General features: G+C 49.8%; 1 protein-coding gene across 1 annotated transcript; it reads right to left on the reverse strand.

Moving 5' to 3' along the window:
* Positions 1-1,339: 1,339 nt before the first annotated feature.
* On the reverse strand, positions 1,340-11,398 carry LOC141969729 (uncharacterized). The gene is made up of 4 exons (XM_074925807.1): positions 11,314-11,398; positions 7,885-8,091; positions 5,282-5,422; positions 1,340-2,129 (listed from the first exon to the last, which is right to left on the reverse strand). The coding sequence occupies exons 1-4, from the start codon at positions 11,396-11,398 to the stop codon at positions 1,348-1,350; spliced, it is 1,215 nt and encodes a 404-aa protein (XP_074781908.1). The 3' UTR covers positions 1,340-1,347.
* Positions 11,399-11,685: the final 287 nt, after the last annotated feature.

Raw genomic sequence — 11,685 nt, forward strand, 5'->3', positions numbered from 1 at the left:
TGCAGCATTTTGTGTAAATGTTGCAGGACTGAGCACTGAAGCAGCAGCAGAAGCTTAGAGGACAGTTTCTTCCCCATCCTGGGCCTGCACTGAGGGCAGACAACTGCATCTGGGCTTCTCTCATCCTACAAACCAACGAGAAAAACATTAGCTTCACAAAAAACACGCTAAGCTTCGAGCTACTGATACACCACTGTAAGAGATTTACTAGGAGCAGCTGCCAGAGCAAGCAGAGGAGCCGGTGCTGCCCTTGACCTGGGGCTGCACTGCTGGGTGGCGGGAGCTGCTCCGCAAGGGGCGAGGGGCTGAGGGGCCGCCAGCTTAGCACCACAACTAAGGGATTTGCAAGGAGATTTCGGGAACAGGGAAGGGGGCAGAAGCGGCCACCCAAAAGGATTTACCATCCCCTACGCCAGCGGCCAGCAGCAGATACTTAAGGGAAGCGTAAGGAATGGGACCAAGTGCTGCACCCGCTGCTCCTGCAGGGACCAGCCTGGGGACTCGACCGGGCGCAGGTCAGGGGCCGACCCACGCAGGACTCACCTCACGGGGCTGCTGCTCCTCTGGCCCCGACAGCAGCTCCCAGGGCGTCTGGGTCGCCTCCGAAGGGACTGTCCTTCCTCTGCTCGTGTCTTCAGCAGCTCTCCCTGCGCTACCCCCCCTCTCCCCTGTTGTCACAGAGTTCTGGCTGCTCCCCCTCAGCTTTCACCCCGCCTGCTCTGTCCCCTCCTGCAGCCTGTCCTGGCCCCCACAGCCCCATCCCAGGAGCTGTCAGGTGTTGCTGGGTGCCCGGGCACAGCTCCTTGGCTCCTGCAGACCCTCTCCACCTCGGCTCTGAGCTCAGGGATGTTTCTGCCTTCAGCTGCTCTCCAAAGGACGTGGGAACAAAAGATGTGCTGTGCCCCCCTGCCCCCCGCCTCGCCCTGGTCCTCGGCCCCTCCCCTCACACCCCTCCTGGCTGGCCCCTCGTCCACAAGCTCCATCGGTTGACCCTTCCCCGTCCCCCCAGACCCCTAGAGCCCCTCCCTCAGCTGCCACCCCGGCCCCGCTCTATCTCCCCCCGCTGCTCCCATCACCCTCCCTGTGCCCTGTCGACCCCCGGTTCTAACTCCAGCAACCGTCCCCGCCCCAGGCCACCTCTGCTCCCCAGTGATCCCTCCCTGCCAAGCTCCCTTGACCCCGCTGCTCCACCCATGGCCTCGCCTCCACCTCCTGACTCTGCTCTGGCCACCCCCGCATCGTCCTACCGTGCAAAATACATCTTCTCCAGGTGCTCCTCTCCCTCAGACAGAGCACCAACACATCTTTCCCTTCCAATCCTCCCTCGTCCATGTCCTCCTCTTCTTCCTAAAAAGGACTCGCTACATCCATCCCTTCAAATTCTCCCTCATCCCCGTCCTCCTCTCCCCCAAACAGAGCACCAAGCACATCTTCCCCTTCAAATCCTACCTCGTCCATCTCCTCCTCTTCTTCAGAAAAAGGACTCCTCACATCTGTCCCTTCAAATTCTCCCGCATCCCCGTCCTCCTCCCCCTCAGACATATCACTTGCCATGTCGTCCTCCCCTGAAGTATCTCCCTCCTCCATGTCCTCCTCTCCGTCAGACTCCTCTTCTTCTGATTCCTCCTCATCACTCTCAGACGATTCCTCAGCCCCACCCCGTCCCTCGGGCTGCATTCTGCTTTCCTCCTCATCAAGCAATTCCCCTGCTCCTGGCAGCTCCTCTTCCCCAGTTCCCCGCTCCTCGAGTTCTGCCTCGCTCTCCATCCCCTCCACCAGAACTCCCTGTTCCCCAGGTGTCATCTCAATGCCAAAGGCCCTTCCTTTCCCTATCCCCTGTCCTTTGGGATCTCCCTCTGCCATGGCACTCTCTTCAGGTGCAGATTCCTCTACCACAGGCTGACCCTCTGCCTGCAGCACAGCCACTGCTTCGTCCTCGGGCAGCAAGTCTCCCAACCGTTCCACTTCTTCTCCTGCCTCTTTGGTGAAAACTTCTTCCTCTTCAACAAAATGTGCCTCCTCAATTGCTTTTGTCTCCCCTAACATCGTCCTTTCTCGTCCCGCTTTTTCTGATGCTTCCTGCACATCAAGTGTTCTTCTTCCTTCTGCCACAAAAGTTCCGTCTGGTGCTATTAAATATAAGCAAAACAATAGTTTTACTGAGAATTGTGTTAGTGTTAAGGCTGTTTACAGGGCTATTGTTAAAGATGCTATCTCTCCCAAGCAATGAGGGGACATCGGCATGGTGACAAGACGACAGCTGGCTCTGCTGCTTCTCATCATGCACCTTTGCTCTGACTACGTTTCTAGTGCTGCTCTTCGGGCATCTGGCATAACCAATTTAAGCCAAAATGCCGATGCCCGACCATCTTTCAACTCTGACAGCTCTGCTTGCCCTCTGTACTCTCCCTCCTTCCCTCACCTGCCTAGCAGGGAGCCCAGGTGTGTCTACGAAGTAGCTATAAGCTTGGCAGTAATGTTCAAAAGTTAAGAAATAGGTGGGAAATTGCTCACGTAAAATACGCACACACAGGAAAAAGAATACTCAGCTCTTTGTGTAATTGCTTCCCATGGATTCTGTAATTACATCAGGGGAATAACACAAGGTCGATTCCTGCCCGCTGGGAATTTCACGGCAGTGCCCTCACTGAATTCTGTGCTGTGGGGTCTGTCCCGAGGCAGCCCCCCCGGCAGCCTGTGCTGCTGCACCAGTGCTCTGTACAAACACGGCAGGTTCCGGTTCTTGAAGAAAAGAGAAGTTTTGTGCCACCACAAGGAACAAGAACAACGTCTTTCCCAAGCTACCTTTCCCAAACTGTGCAAAGGCTGTCTTGCCCCAAATCATCTCCCACTCCTTTTGACTTGTTTTACCCTCCTGCACTGCTGCTGCACCCCACAGTTACTGCTTTCTGCTGCTTGCTGGCGCAACCCACTGTGCAACCAGAGCCCCTTTCTGGACGGCAGACAGAGAAGGCTCCAGGCCTCGAGGACGCTATTTGCCTGGCCCATCTCTGCCAGCCGAGTGGAGCTCGTGTCCGGCTTGCCACAACCCTCCCCCTGGCCCCGCTGCTCCCCGCGCCCACCCCTCCCTTCCTGCCCTTCAGAGCCGGGCCCGACTCGCTCCCAGGTCTCCGCAGAGGGAACTGGAAGGTGCACAAGGAGCCCAGGTGGCTGCAGACAGTGCAGGAACCAGGAGCAGGCAGGACAGGCTGGGAAGACAGTTTCCAGAAAGAGAAGGGAGGATGGGGAAGGAGAGGAGAGAGCTCAGCAGGTTGCTTCCTCCCACCAGACCCCACATCGCTAAACACTGGACCACACTTCAAAATTATAATTAAAAACTCTACATTTTGCAATACAAGAAATCATGCCTTCGTCCAAGACGCATCTTGCACCAGGTTTGTTGCTTATGTTCACTACTAGCTTTCTGTACCTTATATTTTAAATTTTTTCTTCTTTTATACATATTATATATATATATCTACATAGATATAAAAAGGCAGTTATCAATCACTACCATACTTTTACACCACTCACACTGAAAACCCTACCTCCTGAATCTGGGAGAGCTCAGGTCTACTACCAACATCAGTAACATGAAATCATTTTAAAACTTTCTAAGGGAAGTTTTGGTACAAAATGAAAACATCCCAAACTGTCATCCCAGCTCAGAGTAAATATTCCTCTCTCCACAAAAGTACAGTGTCCAACCTGTCCAGCTGCTTATACCGGACTGAGTCTAATGTAATGGATTTTGCTGGTCCCTGCAAAATAGATGCTTTGTTCACTTTGCCTGAAAGAAACCAAATGCTGTGTGGTGCATGGCATAGTCTGCCTGTTTACCTGCTTCGTTAGCAGAAAGAGCAGTTTATTTACTCTGGCTGCTGATTACAACGTATTCCCTTCTGTAAAGTGAGGTCTTGCCTTGGGCAGAATGATAACAGGAACCGTGAGGTTGTTTCAGCATTAAAGTATTCCAGATGAGGCACCGTGGAACCTGAGAAGGTAACAACTAGGAGATTCGGGTCTTTCCAAAGACCACCTGCCCCCCGGGAAGCAAACAGGTTTCAACCCCGATCCAGAGGGACAACTGCCACAGAAGTCGGGCTGCCCAGGAACTACATCTTCGCTACCCTGCTCTCTGCATCAGAAACACGGATCCGTGTGAAGACCAACACATGAAGACCACCAGGCTTTGAAACTAAATGGTACCGACTGTTGTCTGCAGTCAGCTGATGGGACTGAGGCAGAAGGAGTTTCACCTGACAAAGAATTACTGAGGAAAAAGACAATTGCTGACAGACCAGAGACAAGAAGGAACCTCCAGCCTCCTGCATACACTCTCCAGATGAAAGACAACTCACCTTGCAAGACTGTGCTCTTAGGCTACATAGAGGAAGGAGGTCAAAAGGCTCCCAGCTGACCAGAAAAACAAACTTGCAACACCCGGGATTAATGTGTCAACGTACAAGACCGTGCGCAACTTGCAATTTAAAAACAGTAGAGTTGGCCTGTTCCTGCCAGCTCTTAGAGCCTTAGAGGATGGCAGAAGGAAATGGAAGAGCAGCAGTGCAGACTGAAGTCAGTTTTAACCTGTGGGTTTCTTCGCTTTTCAGACTCACTGCCGCTGGGGAGCGGAAGCTTAAGGTGACCTTCCGGTACGGCTGATGGCCGCGGCAGGATGGCTGGCTGGAACACCCCCCGGGTGACAGGCAAGGCTCTTCTGTCGGGCAGACCACGCTCCCAGCAATGAATGGCTCAGGCTGCAGGGACCAGAAACGTTCTTGGAGGGAACCAAGACCAAGCTGAAGGTTCCTCACTGCCAATTAGGCCAACTGCTCACCGGGAGATGAGCTTGGGAGACAAACGGGGCGCAGCACGGAGATGGAGGCTGCAGCTCAGCTGCCCTCCATCTGTCAGTCCCACTCTGCCTGTCCTGGACATTCACCTCCCCAGGAGCCCCTGCGCTACCTGGAAGCAAAGGGAAACTCGCTAGACTCCTGCTTTCCACAGCTCTTTTCTTGACTGGCACCCAGTTTTTCATGGCCTGGATTCTTTTCCTAGGACCATTACAGCTGCCAACAAAGCAGTTGTTTACTGTAATACAGGTTAACTACACATGACTGCAGAAGCCAGATAGTCACCACCCAATTTTGTACAAGTTAGGAGAGAAAAGAGCAGACATAGGGTTTGATAGACTAGCAAGGAAAGGGAAAGGGCAAGCACTTCTATAAAAAGACTTCAGATGAATCAGATCTCATCCCTGCTCAACAGCCAACCTCACCTTCACTGGCATCATACTCCCCACTTTCTAGGACCTCTTCTTCCACATCTGGACAGGAGTCATCAGGTTCAGAATACACGTGACGACCACATCCAGGTGCCGTTGCTGTTTCCACCTGGACTGGACTGCAATCTTCAAGAACTATCACAAAGTTACAAAAGAGGAAGCCGGAAAGAGAAGCCATTAAAAAGCAAAAGGCGTGAGGCACAAATGACTGGGCAGCCACCACCTGGCAATGACTCTGGCACCTCCAGCCTGCCCCGGACTCGCGCCTCTGTTGTGACAGGAGGTGTGTTCACAGTCCCAGAAAACACCACCGCTCCCAGACACTGACGAGAGTACAAACAGACAGAACCACTCCAACGTGCAGATTACACACTGCACCAGGGGAACCGTCAGCGATTCTCCCCAGTTCATTCACAGGCTTATGGTCCACAGGGATTTGAATGCCAAGGTCCCTCTTACACGCTCTTTATTTATGTCCGACTCATAATATTGTATGCAAAAGTCACATCTGTGGCACCTCAGTTATCTGGATTTTATTCTGGACTCTGTATGCTGGCTGAACTGACCCAAGGGGCCCAACGGGTTCAGACACTCTTGAACAAGCGTCATCATATGCTGAACTAAGATGAGACAAAATCTGTCCACAACACGCACTCATAAAGATCCAGATCCCATTGCTATTAGCGCGTTATTTCTGCCAAAGCAGCACTCATAGCTTACAAGAGGATTAGTGTACTGATTGCTGAAACACAGAAACATAGCATCCATGCCCAAAAGCTTGCTATCCAAAATCTTGGTCTACCAACACTAAGACACATACTTAAGCTTAAGCGAGTATTTCTTTGAAAAAATTACAGGCCCAAGGCTCGGCAGATGACCTCAAAGCACAATAAATGTACAGAGCATGTGGAATTTCAGGACACACGCAGATGAAAGCTGAAGCCAACAACAGTGAAATGGGGTCATGTTGTCTTGGAGAATTTGTAAATAGAAAGAATGGAAAAGACCTGCTTAAGGATGTGCAAAAACGCATAGCTAAACGCATAGCTAAAAAAATGGTGTTGAATTAAAGAAAAACTTTTAAAATAATGAATATCCAGAAACATCTTCCACTGTGGAGAGCTATTAGGCACTTTACCGGTCTCCTAAAAAAATGGAACTAGTAGTTGCTACTAACGCTGCTTGGAATATTTCCACCTATACTACTTTCAGGGAGTCCTTCATTCAAGCAGAAAGCTCTTCTTGCCCTCAAAATTACCAATGAATTCTTATGTTTCATGAATTTATTATTACTACTCCGTTGGGAGAAACCCACATCTTTTTTATCCCTTCTCTCCACCTCTTCTGTTCAGTGGTGGGGAAAAAAGTAGTAAGATTTCATTTCAAAGGGGAAAATATCAAAAATCAACAAATAGGAAAGAGAATGAATGATCATCACACACTGCTAGAGCTTGAGAGGCAGCTGAGTAAAGTCACAGAGAAGTTCATAATGCCATGCACTAACAAGCAGAAAATTGTACTGATTATTCCTGAATCACAAGCTATTTCTCATTATCACGAGAGAACAAAAGTTAAGATTCTTTTTGATCACTGCAATGATTTTATAAGCAAGGAAGTTTCAAACCTAATTGGAATTTCTGGTGGAATTTATACTTTCTGTAAAAAGACTGGATCTTCCTTGCAGCTGCAACCTTTTCACAAAGAGCTGTATTGCTTAATATTGCCATTGCTTAATTCACCTAGAAATCCAAATGTGAAAGTTTCCGTTTAACTCGAGAAATGGTTTGCACATTAGGACTGTCAAATGTAAGGAATGTAAAGTAACTGATTTTGAAAGAGCAGGAAATGGAGAAATCCTGGTACATTATGACAAGCAAGAGGCACAGAAGTCAGCTCAGGATCTCACAAAGCCATAGAGGAGAAAAGTTAAGAAGAACTAAAACACTGCCCCAAGGAAGAGGCAACGACGTGGTGAATGGAATGCTGCTGTTCATCTAAGAAATGAGAACTTGCCTGCGAGTTTTCCATGGGATTACTGATGAAGATAATCCCAGGCAGGCAGCAGGGAGAGCCGAGCTGACGGCATCTCCTCCCTCGGCCAGCACGGGCCAGCAGTGCGGCAGGGGACGCCGCCGAGGTTCTGGCTGCTCGGGGCCATTAAAGACAGCACTGCTAAACCACCAGGAGGCACGCTGGGTGTGCCGGGGGCTTCTCAGGTGAAAGCACCTATCCTCCGAAGGTGTGAGTGGTCTCGGACGTCAGTGACCGCTGACATTAAGTGCTGATCTGCCCAAGTATTTAGAGCTAATTTGCCGACTGGCTACAGCTCCACTTCTGCACCGGTGCACTTCAGCAAAGTCTGCTGTGAGCTGGCACACCCTTACACTGCCTGTGGGTTTTGCTGCATTTCAGTGAGGATGGTTGAATTAATAACAGATAAAACAGCTATCTTTTCCCAATTCAGTAGGAATTGCATGCTTTTTCATGTGTTTTCCCCTTAACATGTACCGGGCACGCGCAAAATGTAAAACGTGCATAAAAAATATAAAACAGTCATCAGGTCAACTTCTTTAAGCCTCAGTATGAAAAAATCTAACCTTGTTCATTGTCCCAGAAGTCACTGTCAGAGTATTTATCATCTTCATCCTTCTCACTGTCAGAGACCTCCAATGCCTTCTCTGATAAGGTTTCACTCTCCTTTTCAGTGTCCAAGTCAGGTTTTTCATCACCTGAGGGTGACTCTGATGTTCCACTCATTTGATCGTCAATCTGTCTCTCTTCTGCTTCAATATCATCATCGTACTCTAAAATACAAGAATCATACTGTGAGACGGAATTCACAACTAATAAAGTTCTTTTTAAGCAGGCAGAGGTTAACTTCATCAGTCTCCTTTTGCCTGTACATTTGCTCTGTCTTTTTAATGCCATGAGAGAATCTAGGACCACAGATGGAAGAGTAACAGCACATTATCATAAAAAAGCATCGTATTCTTCATAAACAGCATAGCAAAAAGCACTAAAGCTACTGAATGATGCATCAAGTGTGGTCAACACATTAAAAACAACAAACAAAACCCTCAGCCGCTGAAAGGACTAGAAAAACTGAGAACTGGGCAAACTCAGAAAGAAAATGCCACACAGTCTCTTGTTACAGGAGAAAAAACTGTTGCCATGAAGAAAAAATGCCAGCAACAGAGAAAACTGGAGAAAGATAATCTATTGCAGCACCAAGTAAGATAAATGTGGATTGACATGGCTAATCAGCAAAGCAGTGGCTTACAAACTGAATGAATTAAATCAATACAGGCAAAGGGTGCTGCGCAGGAACACTCTGCCACCGCACTGCTCCCGTACCTCCTTCAGCTCCCACGTGAAATCCTCATACAAATGAGGCTTACAACAGATTTACCATTTCCACACCAACATGGTCTGGATTCCGTCCCAGGCCACGAGCCTGACAAGCTGTAGTAGCTCACAGACAGCTCTGCTCACATCTGTAGTACAGACTGGCCCCACGCGTACGCATTAAAGAATCCTCCCCTGCCCAGCCGAGCTGCCGCGGTTGGAACCCCAGGCACCAGCGCACGGTGATGTCAGTGATTTCCCCGTGACATTCAGTAATTCCACTGCCACCACCAGCTCACTGCGCGCGCAGCAGAGAGGCAACAAACCCAAACGGTGCAGGAGAGCTGCCACCGCTGACACACCAGCTGTCCCTCATGGCCATCACTTCTCACCTTTCAGATTTTATTGCCCGCCTCTTTTTCTTTCGATCGGTGCTTTTAAAACACTGAAGTGACAGATGCCAGGGACAGAAATAACGCGTATCTGATGCAGAACCAATTAGGCAGATAAACAGTTACCCAGACAATGAGAATTAAGGGAATAAGGAGATTTTTTTTTTCTGTGGGGCAATACCCCACCTCCTCCCTTCAGAACAGCCCCGTCTCTCTCCAGCCCCAGAGTGCCAAGCTGGGCACCCCTGTGACAAGCCACTCCGTTTGGGCACTCACAGCCACAGCAGAACAGAGAGCAGAGCCTCCCATCTCCACAAACTTAACTCCGCCCTTGCCTTACAGGAGTGGGCATCGTGCACAGGAGGTTTAGGATTCCTGGCACGTGCCCACCGGGTGCAGGGCAGCAGCACGTCAGAGCCCCCGCAGTGGGACACCCCTGGCAGGGGCAGCCGAGGCTCCAGATGAGCACAGCTCAGCACCAGCGGCTCTGGGCCCGCACGGACGCGGCTGGGCTCAGGCAACACCGGGCACCGGAAAGATGCTGCTTCTGGAGCCGTTCCAGGCTGCTCTGCAAGGGCACCGCTTGGCATCCAGGCGGGAGGGCACCGAGGCGGCCACCCCCCTCCATGCCGGGGGGACGGGGTTGTACCCCCTTTACACTGGTCACTCCCGCAGGCCTGTGAGCAGGGCTGGGGACAAGAGGGGCAGGCACAGAGGACACAGCGGGGAGCCAGCCCAGCAGCCCATGAGCTGATCCGCGGGCACGCCGCGGTGCTCCCACAGCCTCGGGGACGGGCGGGAGCGCAGGGAGCTCTGCACCATCTTCCCACGCCCGCTGAAAACGCCAGCACAGGGGGTCTGTGAGCTGGAATGAGGGGTGTCATCGGTGGAATCACTCCTCCTCACAAGTGACAATCTCCCAGCCATCGCCTCTTCCCAGGATCCCAGAACACAATTCACCTTTTACTGGTGCTATGGGATTGCACTCACGTCAGAGAGATGGGAATTGGGCTCCCATTATGCACTTTTCCTTCTGGAGTAATAAGCAACATGATGTGATGGAGCAAGTCAGAAAGAGACAACCCCCATTTAAGGACAGTTTGCTACCACTAAAACTACTACTACTACTTTATTAACCACACGTCTCTATATGAAATTCACCTAAGCTACAGTATTTTGTTAAATTAGTTCTCTAAGTTCCTTCTACCATAATTTGCAGAAGTCATTCTAACCTCACTTACAATCATGAAACAGTAGATCCACATTTAGTCTGGAGGCAGATGGTATAAAAGATGGTATAAAAATCCCTGGATCCATGTATCTTGACTGAGCTCAGCTGAAGTCATTTTGATGCCACACCAACATTTTAGCCAAAAGAAAAAAAGACGTTGCCAGAATCGATATGAATTCTTTGACTCTGCACCCTTATCTCCTTCCAGTAGTCTGCCTTTGTACATACACAGGTTCTCCCCTCCACAGTGCTGCCTGTCCCCAGCAGCCTTGCCAGGTAAACAGAGATTTTTCCCCACCAAGGCCACGGTGACACGCGCGCCGCTGCGTACCAGGGACCTGGAGACGACTCCAGAATTCTGTAGCAGGAAATACACAAAAAATGCAGTCAGCTTCCAACTCTAACAGAAGGTGAACACAAAGAGCATGTATGTGTGCCGTACACTTGAGGCTGCCAGTCTTTTAAGACAGGCCTTGAGCTGCTTAAATTGGGAACTGATTTGTAATATGCAGAAGGGCAGGAAAAGATTTCAAACTGAAAATCCACTGCATCGAATTGCCCAAAATTGCAGGGACCATGACCCACATCGCGCCTCCCAATCCAGGGTTCCTACCATTTCCTTCACAGGAGTTAAAACTGGCTGGAGGTCTAGTGTAACAGATGAAGGTTCGTACGCTCAAGGCATTTCAGACATGGTCAGAGACAGGATCAGACTGACTACACCAGAAGGTGTTAAGTAAGAGATCCCATGGTTTTTCTGTTCAAGCACCTTTTTTCCCCCAGCTGATGAAAAACACCAAATGTTTTAGTATATACGGAGATGGGTGGCAGTTACAGATTTTAATAGTTAGGAATTTTATTTCTTTCAAAAATTCAGTGAATCTTTATGCAAACTAGGTCGACACATCTTTCAGCATTAGGCAAATACACCAACAAGGAAGATTATATACCTGTACATAAACAGAGATGTAGACAGAGCTAACTTACCTTCCTCGGAGGGTGCTCTGCCTCAGTGGGCACACTGACGGGACACAATTTTCTCCCTCTGGTTACCTCACTTCTCACTGTGTTTCCACGTTTTTGCTGGGGTGGAGGTGGTGCCGGTATCAGGCCGGTGTTAACGACGGGAGATAAACTGGTCATGTATTTTACCGCATTTGGACCTTTTACTTCGCTCCTTTCCTCCTGTGAAAACATGTAACCAGGTTAAATAGGTTATGCAAAACCAGCGACCGAGCGTATTGAACCAACCATGGTTTGATGGCTCTTTACACCTCGTAAGACACATGCTTCTAGAACAGTTCCATAACTGAGTGCTTGCAATTTTGTTCAGGAAAAGATTTCTGTGCTAAAACCCTTTCTTTTAATTTGCAAAGCAACAGGCAGATTGCTTGGGAGCGTCACCCCCATAGCTATATACAGCACTGTGA

The sequence above is a fragment of the Athene noctua genome, chromosome 23 (genome assembly GCF_965140245.1).
Source record: "Athene noctua chromosome 23, bAthNoc1.hap1.1, whole genome shotgun sequence".
In the NCBI taxonomy this organism is placed as follows: domain Eukaryota; kingdom Metazoa; phylum Chordata; class Aves; order Strigiformes; family Strigidae; genus Athene; species Athene noctua.

Coding starts and splice junctions, on each gene's coding strand:
- LOC141969729 (XM_074925807.1), bottom strand. CDS start 11,398: ATGACCAGTTTATCTCCCGTCGTTAACACCGGCCTGATACCGGCACCA. Junction 8,092..11,313: donor ACGTGGAAACACAGTGAGAA/GTGAGGTAACCA, acceptor CTTGTATTTTAG/AGTACGATGATGATATTGAA. Junction 5,423..7,884: donor CTTCTGGGACAATGAACAAG/GTTAGATTTTTT, acceptor ACTTTGTGATAG/TTCTTGAAGATTGCAGTCCA.